Source organism: Poromitra crassiceps (genome assembly GCF_964638095.1).
Source record: "Poromitra crassiceps genome assembly, chromosome: 5".
Classification (NCBI taxonomy): Eukaryota; Metazoa; Chordata; class Actinopteri; order Beryciformes; family Melamphaidae; genus Poromitra; species Poromitra crassiceps.
The window spans coordinates 40,419,341-40,446,617 of record NC_139642.1 but is presented as its reverse complement, the minus strand read 5'-3'; the positions used below and the strand labels follow the sequence as shown (position 1 = coordinate 40,446,617).

Below are 27,277 nucleotides of genomic sequence, written 5' to 3'. Positions count from 1 at the left end.
AGTCCCAAAAAAGGAGCTCGATTAGAGATCAATTGGAAAGCCTTGGAAAAATACTGAACATTCCCATTAAATACTGATTGGACGTTCCTCAGCCATCGAAAAAGCATTCACCAATTGCCTTTGGTCGTTTCACATGCAACACAAAACATTAATGCATTTATTTTCTGGTCTTACATCAAAGCAGAATCCTCAAGGGGAAAACAAAATTCAACATTTTTTGTGAAGGTATATAAAATAATAAACGACAACTGAAGGCTTTGAACAATATTTGCCTTTCAAAATTGTTCCAATGTGGCTTCTCTCACTTGTCAATTGTGAGAATTGGCCTCTGAAAAATGTATTCCTAAGCAAATGGTCAGTGAAAGACAGGACGCCATCATAACTCCAGGTCGACCACGGCAGAACAGACTTTTCCTGACTGATGACCAAATCATAGCACAACTGCCAACAAAAACAAAATGTGGCAGCATAGCTCAGCTCCACATGTTTGCAGTGCGTAAAGTGCATTCAGAGGAAAACAAATTAGCATGTAACCTTAGCAATGATCAGTAAAATGTTCCACATGTGAGCATGTACAAGAGAGGCTGTGTGATTAATTTGTAAGTCATCAAAGAGCGTTTGAAAGTAAGACTGCCAGCCTGATTGTTAATTAATCATCTCTCTCTCTATGCTCCAGTGTCCTAGGTGCTTGAGATAACTGTTCCTTTCATAGATCACACTGCTGCTTTGGGTGTAGCCATGTTGAAATAACCGCGTAATACAACATATCTTACAGGTGAAGTTTTGCACTTACAAACATGAGATATTTTTAAACCAGAACAAAATTAAGCCAGGTGCAGTGGTGTCGCGTGTGAGCGGAAAATAACATGAAACGCTTCTCTGTGTTGCTGCATGTGCTGTCATGCTGAATCTGCCCATAAGTAACTTCTTTATAATAAGCCTAGTATCTGAAAAGACCACCTGATCTCAGATCAACTCCCCTGACTTGCAAAATCGACAATAAAACCTTTGTCAACTCGCAGTGCCTTTTAATTAAGTCAAGCTTATAGAAGACCGTACAAATCAATCTGTGATTAAAAAATAGTCCCTCCTCAGGAGAATAATTTTTTATTAGGTCAATTTGAAACTGGCGACAACATTACCATTGCATGTGATTTTCATGTAACACGTTGGGACAGATTTTTTTTTAACCAGCTTGCTTTTCTGTAGTCATGAGAGCAGCATTGTCGTCAAGCTTTAAAAGCCTGAAAACTGAAGCCAGTGACCTCCAGTCCTGGTAAGCCTATAGGCCGGTCAATACATTTCCATAACTATCACACCAGATGACCATTTCTCACCCTTCTCCCCAACGCGGGCAGACTCCCAACAGGCTTCCAACACAAAGCCCAGATTTTAAATGAACTCGCACATCATATAGTCCCCACCCCCCCCCCCCCCCCCCCCTCTCTCCCCCCTCAGGACATGCTCTGGGAATTCTGCTTGACTTTGACCATCTTTCACATTTGCAATTCATCAATCCCCCTTTCGAGCACCGCAATACCGCCAGCGCCACCACACCGCTGCTTTGTCATTACAACGATGCAGACACAAGCGGTATTGTTTGCGTCTGCCGCTGAATAGCGAGCACTACAATAGCCTCATTGGCCTGCAGTGGTAGGTGAAGTTGTACCATACACAGTGTTACAGGTACCAGCGTGAGGTAGAAACCCCACCCCAAACACGGGGCTGTGAAGACCCCCAGGACATGGTCAGGAGTCACATACACAAAGCATGGAATCATGGGATGAGGGCCAGGAAAATCTAATGGAAATTCATGGGAATGCTGTGTTCATTAAAATAATGAGTTTGTGGGTAAATCCAGAATAAAAGCACAAGAGCTTTAGTTCCATCTTACAGAACTTTTGAAATGTGAAAACTCTACTGCAGCCTGTGCTTGAGGGCCACACATTCCCACTCTGGCCAGTTTGCCTGTTTGGAAGAGACAACATGTGTGAACTGGTCTCATTTAGCACCTCTTTTGGAAGCTAGGCGGTTTCAGTCTGCAGTGGCGAGCCATTTGTCTGCTGCCTCGAACAACACACACAAACAGCCCCAATACACACACAATGTGGCAAACAAGACAAAATACACAGCAGCACACACAATGACTTACCTTACTGGTTAGTGGTTACAACCAAAAAAGACTGTCACTTCTGTTTTGTTTGGTTGTCTTTTTGCAAATAGCCCAGAGAAATTCCAAACAACACTGATGGGGAAAATTGAAGCTCCATACGAAGGGATTATTGATACTCCTCTTTCAAGTCCACAGCAGACTGACTCCTATAGGCAAGGATGAGTTGAGGAACTGAGGGGAGGGAGGGAGGGAGGAGTGTCTGTTTGTAAATCCCCCCTCCCCCTGCTGACTCTCTCACACACTCTGCTCCCTCCCTCCCCTCTTGCTCCCTCCTCCGTTCTCTAATTCCACCCCCCCCCACTAAAAAACCTAGTGCCAGCAGGAATGCGTGTTCCCTCCCTCGTCCCCTCTTTAAATTACATCTTCACTCCCCTATGAGGAGCATCATGTTTACACTACATCTGGCAACCTCTCTACCATTCAAAAAAAGAGAGAAAAAACAGATAAGATCAATGAGTAGTACCTCAATGTTCAGACTCAAGCTGCCTTATCTCAGTTTTCTCTAAATTGATAAAATAATCTTTGTCGCTTTAATATAAACATCACTTTATATTTGGCTTAGAAATAAATTTGTGAGGGGGAAAAAGCATCTCGCAGTTTCCATCTAATTTAGCTTTCTTCATGGTTTTAAAAGAATGGGATTTGCAACAACAATATGATCAAACAAAAAACAAAACAAATATATTCTTCGTCTCAACAGCATGAGGGCGGCAGAAAAGGCAGCCGTTTTAAATGCGCTGCATCTGTAATTGGGAACATTCAGCGATGGTCCAAAATGGACCTGTGAGCGGAGGCGAGGCTGGAGTGTTGTTGTCATAGCACCAGTGATGTCGTGTGGCGATCACGTCAGCAGCTGACAGCAGCAGCGCTGGATTCATTTTGAGATGATGGAGCGTCAGAGGGTGCAGAGAGGAGAGAGGGTGCAGAGAGGAGAGGACAGGACAGAGGGCACCGCGCTGAGTCTGAGTGCTGCAGCCCACATCATGTGCTCCACAAGCAGCTTTGCATACATGCTGCTGACAACGAACACGCCCCGGGCCAGACTGGGATGACACCCTGATAACCAAACAGAGAGGGGGAGACAGCCTGAGCTTAGTCTGTCTGAAAGGAGGCCAGAGATTGTAAGGGTGAATTGCCAACGTCTAGACTTTGTGATTACTACGAGCAATATAAAAAAAGCACTCGGCGCTGTGGTCAGGCTGGCTTCCTTTCAACGTGACTTCATGTGCAGCCAAGGTTGCGACCCCGATGTTAAACTAAACCAGTGGGTTTTTACAGTAAACGTTCGCTTTTCAGTGGCAACCAGGCAATCTGTGTCCTCGTCAACGTACTGGGCTGGATTTCAGACAGGTAAACTGATTGCATAATGTGTATTTTGAGGTTTCTTGGGATGTGTGCCAAATTGACTAGAAACTCCACACACTGTGCCAATCTCTGCTTTTCAGTGAAGGCAACAGTTTGTTGGAACAAGATCCAAGGAAAACAAAAGCATTGGAACTTGGAAGCACTTAGCACATAATACAATTTGAGCACATGGATTACAAAATATCATCATTTACACTGGCTATCCAACACAAGCGTAGAATAAAAACAATGATGTACTTCCTACATGTGTGGGTTGCGATAAGACTGCAGCTGCTGACATTTCATAGCTAAGCTAACCAAATATTAACTTAAAACGGATATGACTGATGTGTGCACAGTCTTCTCACAGGCTTAAGCAGCAGTCTATAAAAAATAAATAAAATAAAATATATATACACCGTATATATATATATATCTCACACAAGTTTATGTTACACGTGATGAGATCTCCTTATCTGTTCCTCTCCTTGAGAATAGTGGGGGAGACACACACAGAGATCAGGCAGCAGCACAATAAAACTGCCTATCAATGAAATGTGGGCTGAATCCACGTCTGCTCCAACCACAGGCATGTCAGAAATGCAGCTCGCTCGCATGGAGATAGAAAGGCAACACTAAACACCTTCTCATCAGCGGCAGCCGCACAGCCATTAAAACCCAACGCTATCCTCACTCAATTTAGGAGTTGATTGAATTGGACATCCAATACATTGACAGGCCATTCAATACCGCCAGAGCTATTTGGCAGGTGAGTGAGTGTACGGTTACAGATCCATGGCAACACCTCGGACTGCTGCTGATGCTGTCCAGGTGTCACAACCCATTGCAATCACTGCCAATCTCCGTCAGCTGAGGGGGGGAGAATGAAGCTTAATTTATACTTATTATAAAGTGTCGCTCAGCACATGGTCGCAGACGAAAAATAAAGTGTCGCTCATGTTGCTGCATTTATGCTTCTCTCCACGGCGCAACGGTCACGTGACGCTAGAGACAGAGGGAGGCAGAGAACTAGTGCAGTGCAGACAGGCAAGAGAGGGAATGCTGTCAGTGAACCCACGTCGCCGCATATAACGACACACAACCACACAATCACTTCCTCTCTCTCTGGGAAGTTGGTCACGGTGTTCTTTGTGATTTTCACGAAGTCATACATCAAGAACAGGCTTATAAAAATACCGGGGACACGCTCATTAATTTCATTTCAGCGAAAACTAAAACAAGGAAGTCGCGCGTGCCCGTCTATATAGCCAATCAGACTTGCGCGACATTATGTGACGTAGTCAGCGACACTAGACATTTCACCAGGTAGCAGACACTGCTCGCAGACACTTGAAAGTGTCGACTCAAGTCCTCATTTCTGTCTGCGACCATTTCAAAAGTGTCGGCAGACGAAGCATAAATTGGGCTTGAGACTCGAGCCATCCGTTTGCCAGGATATGCATGATGCACTAAGTTCCCAAAATGTGACTCCTTACAAAACACACAGCAACCCGGTTAACCTTAAAATAAATGCGGTTTCTATAAATAGTAACAAGACTCTAATGTCCTTTGTTAAGTATAAGTACAGTGCCTTTAGAAAACATCCAAGCCCCTTGACGCACAGTCTGTCTTGTTGCAGCCTGAATTCTATTCAAAATGGATGTAATTGAGTTTTTGTCAAAAATCACCACAAAATACACCATAAAGACAAAGTGAAAACATTTGTACGTAATTTTTTTTTACAAAATGATTGAAAATGAAATGCATAAACATCTCATTTAAATAGTCAATAGTCAGTCAATACTTCCACTACAGTTTATATATAGTCTATGCAGATTTGCTCAAGCCTGGTCGAGTTTGATGGGGAGAGTATGTACATGAACAGCTTTCTAGATGAGCTGTCTATGCCTGGGTTCTGATAGCCATAGCGCTTTACATTACAGCTGAAAAGTTACATTTTCTACACACTTTTCCTTGGACTTCACAATAGTTTCTGCTCTTATATGCATCATTTACGGCAGTGGTTCTCAAACTTTTTCATGCCAAGGACCCCTGAACTGACACAAATTGGACCACGGACCCCCATTTGTTTAGATTTTGTCCCAGGGTCCATCTGATGAGATTTGCGCTTTTAGTTGGTTTTATTAAAGAAAGTGTATGAAACCCATGATCAAAATAGTCACACATTCTGATTCTCTCATTGTGCTACTTGTTATAGATGGAATTATAGCGAAAATAAATGATTACCCTTTTTGCTGGTGACCCCCTGGAACCCCCTCAAGGACCCCGGGGGTCCGCAGATGCCACTTTGAGAACCACTGATTTATGTTCTAATCTAAATCATGTCTGGTATAGTGCTGCACTATTAATCTAATCGCAATGGCAATCGCGATGTCAGCACGTGCGATTACATAACCGCAAAAGTGTGCGATTACTATAATTTTTTCACGTCTTTTTGAGTGTGTGTGTGTGTGTGTGTGAGCCTCCTCTAAACTAACGTTACACGCGACGCAGCAAACACACATTTCTCTGCCATCACACTGGGCATCAACACTAGCGGGAGGCTTCTCCCATGCACTCCCGCAAATAAGTAACGTTATGCGCAGCAAAGTTACATCTTACCGAGAGGGAGAGAGAGAACATCCATGATCGCTAACAGCGAGATAGGCTAATAACTAGCTAGCCATTCAGAAACGCATGTAAACAGCCGTGTGATTAGTGAGAACGTCAGTAAAATAAGGAGAGAGCTGCAGGTGCTTATGCAGAACTAGTGCACGATTAAGTGCACAGTGGGTAATGACCCGCTGTGATGAAGAACATAGCGAGATTAACAAGGGTGATAGCAAAACTATCGCAGCTGCCAGCACCTCCAGGCTTCAACTAGCGTTAGCTAACTGCTAACTGAATCTGGGGTGTCACTGCAAAGAGGCTGATTACTTATTGACTCAAAACATTTCAGCATTTTAACTTTTCATTACTTTGTAAAAAGCCGTAAATAAAAAAATCTCCATCGGCAATATGTTATGCCTAGCGCATGCCTTGTAGGCTATAGTGATTCCCGGAATAGTTGGGCGAACAATAGAATAAAAGTCGGCTAATAACTAACGACACAGACATTGTGTTATTATGGCAGGTCTGAATGGACCATTGGATGAGGCAATATTCAATGTCCAATCCTATATAGCATTAAAATACAACACACACAACCAAGTCGGGTATGTAAATGTCAGACAATTATGACAATGCAATTGAACAAGTCCAGTGAGGTGAAACCATAAAGCGTCTAACAGCATTAGCGACAGCGAGCACATTTCACAAGCTATTACCCGACATGTCGCCTTGTCTTCCACAATTGAATTCACAATAACATACAGAGATGCACATAAAAAGCTGAGATGCAGATGCAATATCATCTGTCTGCTGGTTGAAATGTTACTCACAGAGCCTGAGGCCCAGCTATTGGACTATAAACTATATATACAAATGGCAATCAGACAGAGATCAAGATGAAGCACATGCCGTTATTGAACAAGGGCTCGGCTGTATCCAATGTTTGGTTAGACATAAGGGTCTTTTGAGAAACTGCAACATCGCTCACCACAAGGGTTCAAGTGTTTATTTTCTAGAAGTTCTCCACAACTCTAACAACACGTGTCCCTGCAGTGTCCACCAGAGGAGACAGATGAGACACTGTGCAGAAAAAGAACACGCTGTACGAGGGATCGTCTAAAAGGGAAAAATGCAACTGTTACACCAGAAGATGAAAGCAGTAACCCCAACCTGGTACAGATCATTAGTGGACAAGCCGGTGGTTTGCAGCAGTGGGTTGCCTCTGCAGAGTCGACATCAAAGACACCGGTATGAAGAGTCACATCATTTAGAAGGCGCAGAAAAAAGATGAAACTGACTGGTTAGGACTGAACTACAGCATATTAGTCAATAGCAAAAAAGCCTGTGCAGTACTAGCTCCTGGATAACCTATATACTGAGTTAGCTATACAAAGCACAGCAGAGAGGCCCAATGTGTGAGTTTCCTGAAAAGTATGTACACAACTGTTGGGTTAAAATGACTCATTTGAAATGAGTTTCCATCTCATACTACTAGGGCTGGGTATCGTTCAATTTATCCCCGATATCTGTACTAGGGATGGGCATTTCTAGCAAAAACACTATTCGAAATTCGCTGGCCAAATTCGAATTTAATTCGAATTTCGAAAAAAAAAAAAAAAAATGTAAAAAAAAAAAAAATTTTTTTTTTTTTTTTTTTTTTTACATTTTTAATTTTTTTTACATTGACATTTTCGAAAATAAAAAACAGTTTTGACAATCATGAGTGGTTGTGGTTCATTAAATATTTAGTAGGCTCAGGTCTGAGTGCCAAAGGGGTGCCAAAGTCACCCCCTCTCCCTCTTCATGGGATTTCATCCGCCATTCATTTTTCCATAAACCTTGCTTAAAATGCTTATAGCGATTTGACTATACTTAGAATCAGGGGAGACAATGCAACATTTCACTCAAAAAATTTTTTTTTTTTTTTTTTTTTTTTTTTTTTTTTTCGAATTTCGAATTTCAATAATAAAAGTCGACCTTGATAATAACAACGATTATTCGAAAATTCGAAATTCGATGCCCATCCCTAATCTGTACCTTGACTTCGAATCGATACCGGTTCCTGAACAATACTTTTTTCGATACTTTACTCTCTATAAAAAAAATAATAATAATAATAATAATTTCAGATGTAAAAAAGTAAGTCAAAACTTCTCAATTTCAACATTGTTATTTATTTAGAACATTATTGCTCGTATGCTGCATTCAAGGACAACTCGGAAAAAACTAGATGCGCTCGTAGGTATTGAAATTTGGTGAATCGATACTCTGTAGTATTGACTTAATTCGATCGATACCATAAACGTATCAAAGTTCAATAACCAGCCCTATATAAGTCCCTGGAAATCAAAATCCACAAAAACCTTCTAAGTATTAAATTTAGGGTCTTATGTGAGTAATTGTGTGCCTCAGAAAGTAGTTGACATTAGTTTCAACCCTAACCCCCAAAATCGCCACTTTTCTACAAGGTCTGGATTTCCACTTCCTCATTGAAGAGAGCGGTGCGCGCGGTGCTAAAATGCATGATCTTATCACGTCATAAGATTGAATCGAATCACACACACGCACGCGCGCACACACTCTGACACTGACACACACAGTAGCGCTGTGCACTCGCAGCGGCAGAGATCTCTTCCTCTCTGTCAGTAGACTATGCGCACAACGAGCGAACACACACACACACACACACACACACACACACACAATCCATCTCTCTTTCCTTCTCTCTCTCTCTCCTTCTCTCTCTCCGTTTCCCTCTCTCTCTCTCTCTCTCTCAGAGGAGACCTGCTGCAGACGGGACACGGCCACACAGTCCGCGGGAGAAAAGACGGTGTAAAATCTAATTGATTCTCATGACTTTTGCCATGACTGTCAAACCTAAATTTATATACTTTGCGACGTTCATCATCGTTCAAATTTGGCTGGTGGCTTATTAACATAGGTTCCTGTGATGTGATGAACTCAAAATACTAAATAATAAAGAAATATTTCTGGTTTCCAGGGACTTTAAAAATGTAAATGACTTGAGAAGTTCTTGTTGCTTGTGATCGACGGCATAGTAAGTAAAGTTAGTCTAACTCAAGCCTCCCCAAAGTGACTCCTATAGCCTCAAAGGTTTTTACAGCACTTAGCAGTATGCATTACTCATCCCGACCACAAGGCTCGATCAGCCCCGTGAAGCTGATCATCACCCTGTGCTCATAGGTTCCTGCTTACAGGAGGAGGGACACAGCCAGTGGCGGCCGGCCACTAGAGGGTGCCAGGGCGCCTACATGAAGGAGGGGAAAATAAAATGTTATACTGTATATATATACGGTATATATAGATTTTTTTTTATGAGCGAGGTGAATATTAGATAGTGAGTATATAATCTGCAATAAATATGTAGATTCATAATGATCTACATGTGTACTGTTATGGGTCAACTATTTTCTACAGAAAATTCACATGCTGTGGGAAGTCCTTCTTCCAAAGTGTTTATGCCATGTGCTTTTCAAGTAAATATGGATGCTAAAGCTAATGAGGGAAGTTTGATGTAGAGATCAGAGGGCTGCTGTCCAGGTTACTGTCTATTTCTGTAATCTGCTCCGTGATTGATATGCCTACTCATCTGTTGGCCATATGATTCAGAAGGTACTAGTAGGCTAACGTCCGTTACTACTTGCTTGATTTAGGGCTGGAGTGGATGATAATTCAATAGCCTATTATTGTTTGTTGTCTTTCAGTAGAATCATCGTGATGATATGAAGTTATTTTAATAGTGACATTTCTGCTGTCTAAATTGATGACAAGCAAATGTTACTTAAAACCTGATCAAATGAGGTAGGGCAGGAATATTATTTGAATATGTAAGGTTTGTTTGACATCACCATTCAGTTCAATGAGATGAACACTGATTTTGCATACTTGAAACATATGATATTGATATTGAGAAGAATCCTGAATTATGTTACGTGTGCATTAAACGGTTTTAACGCACACCTGCCAGCCAATCAGAAAAGAGTATTCACCCAGACCATGGAATAAGGCTTTATTACGCTCATCTGTCATGTCTCTCCTAGGCCCCATGACCATTGTGGAGAGCAAGTACCAGAGAGTGCTACCTTAATATCCCAGACACTATTCTCTGTGTGCACACTGGCCTCTCACTCAGGAAGACTAGCCCACTGTAATTGGAAGAGAATCTTTGAAGAAATCACTTTTCCCGAACTACCACAACCTCAAAGGAGCCTTTGAAGCTCAAGTCAATACTCGACTGCTCGGGCAAGTTGACTCAAATTTGCGGGTGCGCATTGTGTTTGTTTCCAGGGCCCGAGCCGCAGCACGGGGGCCTAATTCATTTCTGCTGCGATAAGATTGTTCATGTAGGCGTGTGATAATTTGTGACAAAGCGAACGTCTTTGTTATTATCTGGAAATCAAGCCTGAAGTCATGCAGCAACGCGCTACTGCGGCCGATATCTGCCAGGGTTGTGCCCATAATCTGAGTCACACCTGACAGACAGTGTGAAAGCACTCAGGGTTTTGTCTCGTTTCCCTACGGTCACTGAAACACAAGCCACGCTTTTCTCACATCAGTTAAGTTAAGTTAAGTTAAGTTATCCTTTATTTATCCCCTTGGGGAAATTCATCCTCTGCATTTGACCCATCCTCTACTTGGAACCTTCCTAGAACTAGGAGCAGTGGGCAGCCACTGTGCAGCGCCCGGGGACCAACTCCAGTTCTTTTGCCAGTACCTTGGTCAGGGGCACTGACAGGAGTATTAACCCTAACATACATGTCTTTCTTGACATCAGAGAGTGCATCATAGTCCCTCTAAAGTGTAGCATGCTAGTGGTCTTCGGCCATGCGCCATTTGGATGCTCTTGCAGATTATGTCAGTATGTCATGAATTCACAATGTATGACCTGAATGTGCTATATATAGGCCTACGTGTTAGGACTTCGAATTTGTGATCATGTGATCATCTCCAGTGTTCTGTAATTCTGTAAACGAGAGAAATAGGCAAGGCGATTTCAAATGCTTGTAAGATATTGTATTAGGAAACAATGGCTGCTTTGGGAATCACCTGCTTAGCAGCCCAGGCTACAACCCAATAGGGGTGGGAATCACCAGATGCCCACGATACGATGCTAAAACGATACTTGACTCACGTTACGATAGTATTGCGATATGCTAGTATTGCGATATATTGAATATTGCGATATATTGTCTAACTCCTTTTCCTACCATCTCCTTGACCTCACCGGAAGTAAAACATGCAGTATTTTTTTTGTTTTGTTTTGTTTTGGCCCCACATGTAGGCTACATTATTAAGCTTCTCTGGACTCAATACGCCACTGCAGGCGCAGACTGCAACATCGGGTGCTTCGGGCAGATGCCCGGTGGCCTGGCATGGCATGGCCTGCAAATTATTATTATTATAATTTTTTTATATCTATACTTGGCGTCCAAATATCGATACAATATCGTCAGGCAAAATATCACGATACTATAGTGTATTGATTTTTCCCCCCCACCCCTACAACCCAACCACGCCTTCTGTCCTCATAAGATACATAGCCGATATGTATAATGTGGGTGATAGCGGATACAGATATATTTATAATGTGGCTGATTGTGGAGCACAATGGGATTCCCTTTTTCAAACAGGCCAAGGGCAGTAGAAGACTGACACAGCAGCACATCAATAGTATACTCTAATGGAGACAGATGTCCTGTCAGGCCGAACAAGGGAAGACCCGCTCTACGTCTCAATAGAACATGGATGTAAACAGACGCGCAGAGGAAAGGAAGCGCTCGTCGTTCATCCATCAACGTGGACTGGAAAGAGAAGGAAGCAAACAAAGACGACTAGATTTTCATCGAACATACCAAAGTACTCTTACACATGACATGATGCGATTATCCAATGTACATGTCGGGGAAAAACATACATGATTGAATTAAATCACTTCTTGCATATGGCAGCAGTATAAAGAGACTTGTGGTTTGCTCTAATAATAAGGAATCTCTTGTTCTGCGTGCCGTGGAGGGAAAGCAGATAATTCTCACAAGACAAATTTGGCAATCAGCCTGTGCAGACTGTATTCAACACGAGGGTCTGGACAGAGGAGAGCATTCACAGCAGCAATACCACCACCACCAACAACACCACCACCACCACAACTACTGTTACACAATATGGCTGCTCCATAAGAGAGCTTTGTGTGGATGATGAAGGCCACTTCAACATAAAGAAAGGGTTAAAGTTAGATATTTGGGTTGTAATTTTGACACTGAAATACAGGGTATTTAGTAAAACAAACTCAGTGCAATTGCCTGTCCCAAACAATTAAGCTTAAATAATAGCAGATAACCCGCAGTTAAATATTGTCAGTTTAATATCTCTATAAAAGACAGTCCAATAAACCAACATGGGAAGAATGTAAGCCAGGGCTCTCCTTTCATTTTATAGAGCTATTCAACTTCAGAAAATTCTGAATTAAATGTTAAGAGAGACCCACAAACACCACTGATGCAGAGTTTATTCAAATATTTAAACTTTGCCAGCAGTGTGGGTTTTAGCTAACTGTGGTGGAATGTAGATGATGTGGTCATTTCATTATTTAAATCTGACCAGCTGAGTAATGGCTATTAAGACTTTATCTACCAAATGTTTTTTTTTGTGAAGCTCTGTACAGTGAGGATGAAAGGACCTTAGCTCAGCTCAATACTCGCATTGTAATACCAATACTAATACCAATACCAATACCAATACCAATACCAATACCAATACCAATACCAACAACAGCCACTTTGCCTTGGGGTCAAGTATATACTTTCTATACTATACTTAATATATCTGCACAACACAACTCATCTTACAGTATAATTTGCAGATTTTTCTTTTAACTTATGGTATGACTGTATTTGGCTATATGCAGCATTGGGATGTAGCTGATTAGTTTTGGCAATATAATTTAAAATGCCATTGAGATGATGACATTAACAATACAAATGTCAGATCATACATCTTAAAATGATGGTAAATAATAGTTAGAAATGGCCAATGTTAATTACCCTCTGTATATTAGAATGAATGCATTACTTCATATTGAAGTTTCACATTGGTGAAATAGCCACAGAAAACCGTTACGTATGAAGCTGGGCGCTGGCTATGTTATTTACTTGGCACTAAGCAAAACTGTAGGCTGTCTACAGTATTTACTTTGCACCACTTTCAAATGAATGAGCCGTTATGTGCATGTGGGATGGAAATGAATAATCCACAAAGAGCACTTATAAGGGTTAAATTATGCGCATTTCAAGACATCTGTGCTTGGTAGTACATGTCTGTACACACAGGAAGAACAAAGTCCTGGATTGTGCAAAAAGTCCTCAAATTAGCATATGAATGTGTAGACATTCTTTCATGTGTGGTTAAGACAGCAACTACTACAGCCTCAAGTTGGTCTACATTTGAGATCTTAAGAGATGAGATGACAGAATGGCATCTGAAAGAGTTAAACGAGTATGGACATGAGCCAGAGGGAAGCCTTTCTAGTTCCAACTTGATCCCCAGAAAGAGAGAGAGAAAGAGAGAGAGAGAGAGAGAGAGAGAGAGAGAGAGCCAGACAGACAGAGAGACAGACAGGCAGGCACAGAGTGAGCTCTCTGTATGGGCATGTCACACAGGTGGGCTCAGTTTACAACCCTGAGGACGCGTGTGAACACTGAGCCATTCTGCTGCATGGCTCGCCTCTTTTCTTCCTTGGTTCTCTGCTCCAGGCCAACCCAAGCATCCAGGCTGTTGTTTAGGCCATTTTCCAACTTTCATTCTTCTTAATGCAATCAGCACCTACTGTAGCTCAGTTTGACTCAGATTGTTGCCTCTGCCAGGTACACGTGTGCCTAGCTTTTAGGTGATCCACATAACAATTACTGCAGTATAACAGACAAACCAGATCTAAGATAAAAACAATGTCATAGTGAAAATCTGTTCAGGTAGAGTCAGTGACTGACTTGCAGCTGCACAGATAAGCTATAGGTTGAGTCGATGTCTCGTCATAGACGCTGGGGTAGATGGCTGGGGGCGTGGCCGTGGTGGGGTATATCCCCCCATTCTCCCCATTCAGCAAAGTTAGCATTTAGCTGCTAGCTCAGCCCAGGCAGACAGGATCTTGGATTCAACCACCGCAGTAAACGCACATCTGAACAGCCGTCTATGTACCTGCTCTAGAATCCCCAATACTGTAGTGAGTAGAGCCACAGCACCGTCAATTTGGTGAGTCAGCCCATTGAGATATATGGTTTTTTCTACCCTATTCGAGTGCCAGGCAGCCCAGTACAGCTGTATAACATTTAGTGGGCGTTCCCACACAGACCAACTGTATCTGTGCCTTCTGCACTCTGAAAAGCTTGGTGACCATATAGGGTCACAAGTGCAATTTCACAACAATGTTGCTAATCTTCATCCAATGCCATACAATCGCAATTGCATTTAATAACCACTCTAATGGCTCATTTCCACCACATATAACAGCACAGTACAGCTCTACTCGACCTGGTCTTACTCGTATCTACTTGATATAGACTCTTGTTTCCATAGCAAGTTTACTCGCCTCCGCCCACACCTGGTTGTCATAGCGACCGCATATCTGTCCTCCGCCCATAGCCGAAGTAGCCTATAACGTATAATGTTAAAATTAATTAATTTTATTTCACCAGAGCCGAACGCAGCAACACAAAAGACTGATGGAAATAACAGAAGAGAGGGTAAGCCCCACTAAACTGGTATCCAGCATTGACAGTAGATACAGTAAACACGATTCTGCCTGACCAATCAGTCGTCTGCAGTGTTTTCACGTCACCGTATGGTACCGGGTCCACAGCGCTGGAACCTCAACAAAGCAGGGACCAAAACTAGCACCACTCAACCCCGACTCAACCCGGGCTGTCCACGTTTTTGATCGGTGGAATGAGACAAAAAAGCGAGACGAGCTGGGCGGGGCCGCGCTGATACCAGTGGTGGAAATGGGCCATAACAGGGCTGTAGTACTTACTTGAGTCCAGTCTTGAGACCCATTTCTGACACCTTGGACTTGTCTGTTTTGACTCTGACTTGTCTTGGTCTCGGTCACTGTTGGATGTATGATGCATTCATTTCATTATGGATTTTTAAGGTTTTAGGACAGAACTTCTGCAAATAGATTGACACCTAGTCTTTAATTATGTCTTACATTCAATTCGGAAAGACGCGCACTCTATTTTGGTTTTTGAACTTATAGCACTCTATTTGTTCTTAGCATGATTAGCCTACTTTCCAGTGGAAGTAGGTTACATTGTCAACACAGTTGGCATGGCAGCAAATGCACTGATGTTGACAGTCCAAGAGAATCAAACAAAAACAAATAAATAAAAATCAAGCAAAGAACGTTAGTAAACATTCCCCGCCGGTGATACTAGTTCCACCCTTGGGTCGGTCAGTCACATGCATTGCCGCCCCCTATTGGCACAAAGGCAACGTTACAGTGTGACTAACAAACGAAGAACAGACGGAGACCCAACCCGCCCCCCCTTTTTTGGTGGCCGGTGGGGGGATAATTGCACACACCAACACACCAATACAATCAACTCTACTCACGAAAAGCGAGCAACATCTGCTACAGTTTATTAATGATTTTAAATTAAAAAATACACATTTATTTGGATCGTTGTTACTTTTCTCCAGTAGAACCTGAACGCAGCATAGGCCAGTTAGCCTACCCTTCAGTGCTATTCTCTGCCTGAATACACCTGCGCACTGTCTACCTGTTATCAGGCCACGAAGACTATTATAGCCACAATCCGACAACGATACAACATTTGAGGTCCAACAAAAACGTGATGCTGCAACAAACTTGAGGTCATTTGATTGACATGCAGCTGCACAGATGAGCTACGCCTTTCACTCCAAGCAATATAATGCGCATGCCATGTTTACTGGGTGTGAAGACAGTAATGTTTTTGCTGAATGCACGGCCACAATCGCACGGGGGGACAAATCAAACGCGTTATGCAAGATTCAACTCTGATTCACACAACAATTCACCTAATAGCGCATGTGTTTTATCTCCCGCACACACGCTCTGCAGAAATCACCAGGGAGCACCAACACCTTGACTCGCTGAGGTAGCGCGGATGGACAGGTTAGCATGCCTGTTATTCTCACATGCCTGGTTTAGCCAGCATCATCTACGGTTAACAAGCAGAATATTCGGCAGTGCTGCTGTGCAAGACACGCATTTGCTGTCTTTGGGATGGCATCTGAAATGTCTGGAGAAGCATTCACCCTGCCTGGCCATGTCTACCATCATTCCAATGACATGCTATCTCTATTTGGCCAAATCACCTGGTGTTTGACTGGGGCGAACTACACCAAGCGGTCAGCTGCCAGCCTAGAGAAAAACTAATATAACAATTTGCCTATTCAACAGCAGCTAACGTCTCGGTGCGGCACCGTCTGTCTTCTCTCATAAACTTGTATGATTGAGTGATCCGCTTCACATACGGCGCTAGGACCGCGGGGAAGCCTGATCGGACATCGAGCGAGCTAATCCATCCTTTATATCGGCACAACATGCATGGTTTTCTTCGTTAGTTAACATCATACATACCCATCACCGCGGCCATCGGACTGCTGCTGCTGACGGCCCGGTAACGACGATTTAAACCATGTCTAGTCCGTCACTGTGGCTGAATCCTGCCTGCCTGTGCCCGCCCGGTCTGTCACGGACCATGCGTGTTGTTTCCACAGAGGGGAGGGGGGGAGGAGCACGCGGCCCCTTGGAGACGGCGTGCAAGCGCAAATGGATCACACAGATCACATGCACGAGAATGGCACTTACTTATTGTTTCAGCCAATCAGCTTTCAGCTTACCTTTTCAGCTCGGCATCTGTGATGTGATGTGCACAACTCGATTTATTTTTGAAGTGCGTTATTTATGCTACATTGCCATAATAAGCATGCAACTATTTGAGCACGTAGCAAAACACTTTTCTTTTTGCCTAACCCCAATGTATTCTGAATCTGTAGCTATTTGCTGTTGGTGCAGTGCCAGGCCAGGGTATAAAGTCTGCAGGCAATGCCCCCCCCCCCCCCCACACACACACACACAAACACAGTGATTGATTGGCAAGTCACCTTTTTTAATCAATGTGCACATAAACCATAATAATGAAAATGAGTCATGACTACTGAATTACATTGTAACACCCAAAACAAAAATAAGAATAATCCTGATTTAGCTACGATAAAACTAACATTTGTCACAAAGTAATTTGTATCATATTAAAATGAATGAAAAAACGTTTATCATCACATAGGCAGCCAGGTAGCATACGTTGCAGATGCAGATTAACATTGGTGTGACAGTTCCACTGCAGGTCCCAGAAGATTAGTGATGCTAAATAATTGCTTTTAACCAGTGATGTGCTGCCAGGAGTGTGCAGTCTACACAACATATTAACGCCAAGTTAGCTTTCTTAGAAACATCTGGACAAGATCAATAAAACAACCCGATCTCATTGTGATGTCCTTCATTTTAATTCATAGCACATGAGGCTACAAGGTGTGACATTAACATACAACAGAGGTTTGTGGTGGTAACAAGGTTTACTCTACCCTCTACTGGTAGGATATGAGATCACTTCTCATTGTGTCAAATGCTGATATAAACCAAATGCAAATTATCTGATGAAAACAGGGATGTATGGAAAATCGGCTTAGTCCAAAGGCATTTTACTAAAAACAAATATTGAAATACCAAAAGGTATTAAGTAATATGTTTCAATATTTTTTTCCATACGCAAAACAAGTGTGGTGGGAATAAGCCACAAAAATACAGAATTTGCCTTTTCTTTTCTCCTCCAACTACCAAGTTTACAGACGTAAGCATGAACTACACGACTTCAAATATACAAAAAGATATCAAACAGCTACAAGCATATACAGTATTTACAATCTTATCTCTGGCGTGGACTTCCAAGTCGGAAGAGTTATTACCAGGGACCACATTCAAAACAATGCTTGTTTCTCATAGTTTGATATACTTAAAAAAAAAGTGTTTCCGTGGGTATAAAACAGAATGTTTCTGGAACAGTTTTGTTCACAGCAGTCCTTGTGAAACCAGATCCACTATTAGTATCTGTCATAGTGGTTCATCACCCTCTCTCCCCTCAGGTCCATGGTTCACCCAAGCTCTACCATCTCCCTCTGTGGAAGGGTGGGCACCCGAAGCCCGGCCTCCCGTTTCGGAAATGCCCCCGTCCCATGTTGTCCATGCCCCCTGGTCCCATAGGGTGCCGTGGTGGGAAAGGATGGCCGCGGGGGCCGAAGGGCATGGGCATCCTGAACCGATCCGGTGGAAACATCGGCCCTCTGGGCATCATTTGAGGGGGCATGTGTGACATGTTTGGAGGTGGGAGGAACGGAGGTAGATGAGGATTTGGCATGCCCGGGTTTGACATGCCCGGGGGGTGCTGCAGGGGCGGCATACCCAGTCTGGGACCCACCGGGCCAGGCAGGCTCATCATGGGTGCTCCTGGAGATCCCAGCTGGTTGTCGCTGCCCGTGTCTGAGGACGCACTGTTATTTCCATTAGGGTCTTGGCTGGATTCCTCTGTGGGTTTTCCAGCTAAACCTGCTAAAGGAAAGCACAAGTGTCAAAACATCAAATCAATTACAATCATGGTGAAAATATTGAAATATGGATCTTTTCATATAAATACTGAAATATACATTGTTTCATATACAATACCTCAAGAGTAAACATTTAAACCAAACCTGGTTATAAGCTCCCACATTTTACCTTTAGGTGATACTTGAAAAATTAACCTTTATTTATGCAGGGGGAGGGAGCGCCCTATTCACATTCCCCCAACATTCACACCTGGAAGCTGACCAGTACAACCACAGTCTGATCTGTTGGCCACTGATCAGCTCCACTGGAGCAGTTGGGGTTAAGGGCCTTGCTCAAGGGCACCTCAGTGGTGGTAATGAGCGAGGGGCCATCTTTCCCCACCTAGATTTTTCCTGCCGGGCCCGGGGATTGAACCGACGGCCTTCCGGTCACAAGCTCGCTTCTATAACTTTTAGGCCATCACTGCCCACAATTCCACAATTTCATCCCACATTTCATACATGTCTTACCTGGTGGCAACTTCATGGGGTCAAATCCTGGGGGGATGAAAGGGGCTCCTCTTGGAGGCATGGACGTAGGAGACAGCATAATGGGGCCAGGAAAAGCAGGTAGACCTCCTGCTATGGCTGCTGCCTGTTGAATTGCTGGCACCTGCAAGACAAGCACAAACAGTGGCATCCCAATTTAGATGAAAGTCAAACCAGGAATAAAGCCTTCATGCGATGAACTGCTCAAAAGAGAAACGACATCACCATGTCCTGATTCCACAGTACGAGGGGTGTCTCTGGAAAAATCTGCAATTGTCAGTAAACATTTATTTTAAAAGCTTACTATGTCCAGGATTCATTATTCAAATTGCAAAACATTTATTCCAACTTTGGTGTGATGTTTCTGGTAAGGCCTCCTTCCATGGGTGGCGCTCGTGGCGCTGTAGCAATGGTTCGCATTCTCCACAATCCAAATGTTGTGTAGTTTAGAAAATCTCAAATGGACCCCATAAAAACATGAACAGCGGTGGGAAATGTAATGGAGAGACCAGAGCACTAGGCAGGGGGGACCCCCCAATTGCCACCGGGTATTTTGCATATTGGTGTTAACCCTATATACTGTATATACAGTACAAGTAAATGTTACCTGATATTCTTTATATCTTTCGAACAGATAACACCTCCTATTGCATGACATTGACAATGCATTTTAAAGGGGCTGGATGACCTTGATCCTACAGTACTTTGACAGAGTATAGAATAACTGGTGACTGACTGTTGTTACAAACCAAATGCCTCAAGATATACAAGGTCACTTCAGTACGGAGGTGGTTCATTAGTTTTCCTATGGAATTCTTTACCAACACAAATTGGTGGGGCTAGTGCTACCCTGCTGAAATGACCCTGTATCAGTGTTGTAGTCAAGTCACTATATCTCGAGTCCAAGTCACCAAAGAAGAGTCTGAGTCGAGTCCCCAATACCTGAGCCTGACTCCGGAGTTACTGAACATGAGCGTGAATCCACATGTAGGCGCCTGCCCTTGTAGGAAATGTAATAATGCCACGGTATTAATACAGCTATCAATACCTAATGCCAAATTATTAGGTCCTCTTACAAAAAACTAACAACAAAACAGTCTTTATCACTTAACAAGTCCGAGTCCTCGTCTCCAACTTCCGAGTCCGAATGCATGAATGCTCAAGTCCAAGTCAAAATCATCAGTGCTCAAGTCCAAGTTGAGTCGGAGTCCTGGGGGCCAAATGTATAACCCATGTGTACACACCAAAAGTGTGCTGCACCACTTTCCACACATGGTTTCCCAATGTATAAAAATCCACAGGCCGTGAGAATGTGCATACAGGTACACATCTCTCAAACCATGCCTAGCCTACTGTACGCACTCTTCTGAGGCCCACTAGTCAGATAATGTAAGTGTGAGTTTTGATGACATTTTATTTAGAGCTTTTTTTGGGGCCTACCCAGATTTCGACACCTATCGTTTTATACATTTGTGCCTTGGCTGGACGTGAGTACTACAACACTGCCCTGACAAACCAAAGGATTTGTGGTGGGAGAGAAACAGGTTTTGGCTGGTGCAGCAGCTCAGGATCTATTCATTTATTTAGCCATAAAGACATCCTGTATTCCACCTTGAACATCAAGTGCTGCAAGAAAATATATAGCCTGTTAGCTACAGCCTGGTTACTTACCACATGCATACAATAACTGCAAATCATGCCCCCAGTCAGATGGGTTGTATGATTTCATGCTTAATTGTGTGTGTGTGTGTGTGTGTGTGTGTGTGTCTGTCAAGTCAAGCCTATTTATATAGCCCTAATTCACAGGCAAGTCTCAAAGGGCTTCACAGAAAAGTCTAGCTAAATCTGACAAAACACCTTTAACTGAAACAGAACAATTTATATGGAACAAGCATGGCAGGAGAGGGAGAGGGGCGAAGGAAACAGTAGACAAGAGCAGATTTTAGTGAGGACAACAATCTAACTATTCTACAGCCTAACCTCCTCTACCAGCAGCCCTCAGCCTCGACCCTAACAACTTATATAACACAAGCTACACAACAAGACAATCTAGCTCAGTGGTTCAGACAATTTTCACGCCAAGGCCCCGTAAATTGACACAAGGATCGAATTAGAGCATAAATATTATATATTCCCCTATTGCTGGGGACCCCCTGGAACCCACTCAAGGGCCCCGGGGGTTCCCCCGGACCCCAATTTGAGAACCCCGGATCTAGCTAATCTACAGCCTAACCTGTGAGTGAGACAGAGAGAGAGAGAAACCAGGAGAGAAACAGTTAGGGTTTGTAGCTATGGTTTTCTCAAATTGTAACTGAATTATACTGTCATTTGCCAGTCTTGCATAGTCCCCCTTCTTGTATGGTATAAATGCTTATTTTCAAGTTGCATACAGCACAAACCAACAACTGAAGAATAGTGAATAATGTTAAGAAGCTTGGCATTAGAGGGGAGTTTTATAACTGGAACATTTAGTTCAATTCCTGGTAGTGACAGGAAGGTGGGGCTGTTGATACTGCAGGGGGACTGGTAGCCTAGGTAAACCCAGCCCCCACGTGACCTGCTCTCTCAGTTCCCAGTCAGAACAGGTCTGAGAGCAGGTCACGTGGGGGATGGGTTTACCCAGGCTAGGGGACTGGTGCTGCAGGCTGCAAATTGTTTAACTAGAAGGCTATTGAAGAGTGCAAACCTCTGCCAATGCTGAACAATTCTCCAACTCCCTGTTAAACCAGAAACATCATTCATATCACTTACATTTAAGTGAATAGACTTCTACACCATTAAGACTTGAAATCAAGGCTCGATCTCCACTGGTTCCATAATTGTGACAAAAAAACATCTACCGTAATGGCAGAAACCCCAGATCTGGATCACCATTCAAATCTAATTAATTCTACCTTGGCACAAGACCTGTCTGACAGGACAGGATTTTGATGAAAATTAATTTACAGATTTTATAGGGGAAAATACATTTACGGTCAAAAGTTCTCACGTTACTATAACCAAGCAGTATGTTTGATTAATGATGTAGCTGACAGTTCTATTAGCACAATGTCCATTTCAATGGATGTATTAATATTGCAGGACTTGCAAATGACTTTAATAAGAACAAAATATCAAAACTATCAATAACTGTTTCCATCAATGCATTTTGAAGTATCGCATTAGAAAAGGTTGATGGAAACGACAAGATTAGAAAAAAAGGTCTTACATTAAAATGATGTAATGGCTTTAGAAGCTTCCGATAGCTTTCCCCTCACCCGCTCTATCACCCTTATTTCGCTAGCCACTCCACCTACCCACCCTTCAAATCCCGACTCTCTACCACCTTCCTATCCCTAGCTACGGCCCCTTTCCCTCACCCACCCTCCCCACTCCTCAAATCCTGACTCCTATACCTTACCTAGCCATGGACCTTTTCCTTGTCCCCCCGATATCACTGTGCCACTTCACCTACCCACCATTCAAATCCAGACTCTCTACCACCTTCCTATCGCCAGCTACACCCCGTTTTCCATTACCCCCTACACAACACCCATATGCCCCTAGTCACTCCCCCTACCCACTCTTTGAATCCTGACTCTCTACCACCTTCCTATCCCTAGCTACGGCCCATCCCCCCCCCCATATTCCCCTAGCCACTAGCCCTACCCACCTCTCAAATCCCGACACTCTACCACCTTCCTATCCCTAGCTACGCCCCCCCCCCCCATATGCCCCTAGCCACTAGCCCTACCCACCTCTCAAATCCTGACACTCTACCACCTTCCTATCCCTAGCTACGGCCCATCCCCCCCCCATATTCCCCTAGCCCTACCCACCTCTCAAATCCTGACACTCTACCACCTTCCTATCCCTAGCTACAGCCCCCCCCCCCATATTCCTCTAGCCACTAGCCACCTCTCAAATCCCGACACTCTACCACCTTCCTATCCCTAGCTAAGGCCCCTATCCCCACTAAACATCCATGAGTGAGTGTCCTGACCTTGCATCCCCTCCCCCCAGCGAGGCCTGCTGGACCAGCAACATGGGTAAAAGCTGTCTGTCGGTTGGTTCGTCCACAAAACGTTCACCACCTTCTAGCGGGCAGTTTTCACCCTAGGAGGCTGACATTTGGCATGGAGGTCAAGTGTGTGTATGTGAAGCTTTGTTTGTGTTCATGCCAATAGAGTTCAAAAGTGACAGCCCACTTTTTTTCTCAGCTCCCATTCCAGAGAATTCCCCATTTCACTTTCTCCATAGATGTTTTGAAAAATCCTTATATAAAGAGTTTTAAGACTGGAACCAAACCAACCAGCCACCTACTGAATCGTAAGTGACCATAAAACATTTCACTTGGAGCAAACCTTGGAAACCCTCATTAGTGTTTTGCTTGCACCTGTGTTTATTCTGCCTTTTCCAACCAAAATGGCCCCCGTGAAAAGGCTCTATTGTTGCGCTCTATAGAGCTCAACAGTCACATGGCATTTCTTGCCCCGGAAGTGAGTTTCCCATTCATTTTTTCCATAGACATTTAAAAAAAAAGACAGGTGAAGGGGGAGGGGGTCAAAAAAAAATTGTTTTCCGCAATGTTATTTTAAATTTTTGCTCCAACTGAAATGTTTTATGGTAACTCACGATTCAGTAGGTCATGGGTTGGCTTGGTTCCAGCCTCAAAACTCGTTATATAAGGATTTTTCGAAATGTATATGGAGGAAAGTAATGGAAAACTCACTTCCGGAGCAAAATATGTCACGTGACTGTTCAGCTCTATTGGCTAAAAGGGGGCGGTGGGGGGTAAATTTCAAAATACAGGGTGGCAGAGGCAGAGTAGGGTGGGCTGCTCCTGCATTTCCGGAAATTCGCATATGTGGTCGCAGCTATTGTAAATTCTGTTTTCACTATAATTTCATCCATAAATAACAATTTAATCCATAAGTAATACAATGACAGAATGTGACTAGTTCATGGTTTCATACACTTTCTGTAATAAAACATCTAAAAGCAAAAAGAAATTCTCAGATGGGGACCCTGGGACAAAATCTTATCAAATAGGGGTTCGTGGTCTAATTTGTGTCAGTTTACGGGTCCTTGATGTGAAAAGATTTGAGAACTACTGGTCTAGAACGTGTAGCCTGGGTAAACCCATCCCCCACGTGACCTGCTCTCAGACCTGTTCTCAGTCACTCAGTCGCTAGTGACTGGGAACTGAGAGAGCAGGTCACGTGGGGGCTGGGTTTACCTAGGCTATAGAACGTGTGCCTACCGACACAACTGCTGTTATCCTTCAAAATGTGGAAAGCTCCAACCTCCCATTACAACCAATCAGGACCATGAAAAAATCATGTTGATTAATGATTGCAATGACACACATTTATGTATATAGAAATGAAGCAGAACAGCTATAATAAAACCCATCTGTCTGCATTACAGCCAGATGAATCTCCCCTCTGACGGAAAGCACTATCTCTATTCCAACTGGGATACAAGTCTTAATTGCATTTGTTGGGATGATGAACAGTAACTAAACAAAATGTCACTAATTAACCACAAATGTGTCACTAATTAATCACAAATATAGCATTTTCACAGCACTACACCTTTAGAAAGGTTTGCAGTGATGGAGGGGGGGTGGGGAGAAAACTATTGACATTAAAACTGACATCCATAAAATCTCCCTTATGGTGGCTCACCGAGTAGAGAACCATAAGGCTCAGTCCTTCCCGCAGGGACTCAGGTTTGAATCCAGCCCGTGGTCATTTGCATGAAAATGCTTCATTAGATTACACACATAACAAAATAAATAAAATCCACCTTATTAAACTGACTATAGCATTGTGGAAGAGGTGTCCAATTTAGTTCATTAAACTGCAGCAGGGCAAAAGAAAATTCTGTATTTCTATTCACCTTATGTAGCCCCACCCACTTGACCCATTTATGTTATGACTTCCTGTTCAAAACGGCGGCTGTTTTACCTGGTCAAACCCCAGAGATCGTCTCTGGTCAAAGCTAGTGACTCACTGGAAGCAGGCTGCGGGGATAAGCTCTGCCACAATCGGTACCGATTGAGTTTACACTTCCTGTTAGTCTCTCAAGCCAGACTGTCTCTTCTACATATTAGGTGAATAGAGAGGATTATTCAATAGCAAAAACAATGACATTGCATCAAAATGATTCAAAATCGGGATGTAAAGATCTAGCAACATACTTTCACAACCTACAGAAAAGAAAATGTACACATACCAAACTATAGCAATGAAGCCAAACAAAAAGAGAACATTTAAGTTTAGCATAAAATTGATTAACTAACAGCTATGCCCCCCCCACACACACACGGCTATTCTTATGCATGCTGTTCGACTAGTATAGGGACATACTTCAAGCTCATGGAAAGGAATAGCAGCCCACACTTCACACACAACAGCTCTGGTGCAGTACGGTGGGAGCAGCAAGCAGCTGTTCTTACCCTGGTGTCTGACTCCATCAGCCTGCCGCTCCAATATCCTGCAGGTCAATCCAACTGAGGAAAGCCCACGAGCTGGGGAGACGGCCACTGGATCTTTGATCAGGACAAGTATCTCTGATGCTTACCAACTCAGTGCTGTCACTCTTGTCAACTTAATTTTGCCCTAAGGCAAGAAAATATTTCCAACTGTCTATTTTTATACCCACCACTTATGACATGGGGAGAGAGCTTAATGTGAAGGCACCGCGGGAAGGGGGGAAAAGACCTCTAGTGCCGACAGTTTAAATTATACAGACAGCAAGGATGTAGACATGGATATATTCACAGTCAGGTCCATTTCATTGTGTATTTCATTACTTTTCATCTATTCCTCAGTATTAACATTTGGTTGCAAAAAAAACTATTCCTCAGTATGGTCCAAGAGTGGGAACTCCAATATCCAAACTTAATTTCTATGAACACTCACCTTGGTGAGGCCACATAGGAGACTGGTGTTCTCCACAGATGGATCTACTGCTGTATTAAAGTCTATCCCTGAAGTCTTTCCTTGGTCTAAATCAGCCCAATCAATACGTGTGAACATGAAACGGAGCACCTGTGACATCTTCAAGATGTAAAACGTGGAGCTGCCACGTGTGAATAAAAATGGAAGAGCAACTTTGATTTTAGAAAGAAATACGTTTCATATATTCTAGAGCACCCATATCAGTTCTGAACCAAATCTGTACTACTGTATAATAGGGGTGGGAATCGTGGAGTAACTCACGATACGATATGGTCACGATACTTGGCCCTCGATAACGATATTATCACGATACAGCGATTCTGCGATAATCGATATATTGGAAGAAATTTAACCTACGATACATCACGATATCTGTGTAACTGAAGAGAAAAAAATACCCCTAAAACGCAAGAAGCAGGTATTATGTATTTATTAGCATAATTGACATGAACTCTCTCAGAGTTCACTCACTCATACCATTTTCGATACCACGGAGGAAAAGTTACACATTAAGTATTTTTATTATTATTATTAAAACAAGAAAACCTATATAACCTACCTACCTATATAATTTCTAAAAGTAGATATTAATGATCAAACATTTCCATTCATGTAGCCTACAGTATTTGTTTTTGTTTCAACTACAAACATAAACGTCAACTTGAAACTATGTTTCAACTACCACACACAGCATAATATTTTAGCCTGTTTATTATTTTATTTTTTTAATAAACATATCGATACTTGGTGCCAGTGTATCGATAACGTATCGCAAGTGGAAATATCGCGATACCGTGAGTATCGATATTTTGTCCCACCCCTACTGTATAATATAGCTACTATTCTTTTTCCACAATTTTGCTCCTTTGCCAATTATTTCTCTTGAGAGCAGTTCCAGTTTTTGCTACTTGATGCCATCTTATGAGTCTCAATCTTCTTAGTTCTGTTCCAGATTCTGCCTTGCAGAGAGAGAAGTTGATATTCACAAACATTAACATGGGCTGTAAAATCTTTA

At 42.9% G+C, this 27,277-nt stretch overlaps 1 protein-coding gene across 3 annotated transcripts in view; it reads right to left on the bottom strand.

The window, feature by feature from the left end:
* Positions 1 to 17,311: 17,311 nt before the first annotated feature.
* The window catches only part of LOC310777197 (SR-related and CTD-associated factor 4-like), a 50,953-nt gene continuing 40,987 nt past the window's right edge, over positions 17,312 to 27,277 (bottom strand). For 2 of the 3 annotated variants that reach the window (XM_083637472.1, XM_083637474.1), the window contains 2 exons: positions 19,298 to 19,439; positions 17,312 to 18,791 (listed from right to left, as the gene is read on the bottom strand). In XM_083637472.1, coding sequence (XP_083493598.1) covers positions 18,349 to 18,791; positions 19,298 to 19,439 — 585 coding nt within the window. In that variant the 3' untranslated portion in view covers positions 17,312 to 18,348. The remainder of the gene's footprint in view (positions 18,792 to 19,297; positions 19,440 to 27,277) is intronic. The other variant, XM_083637473.1, reaches the window with a different exon arrangement.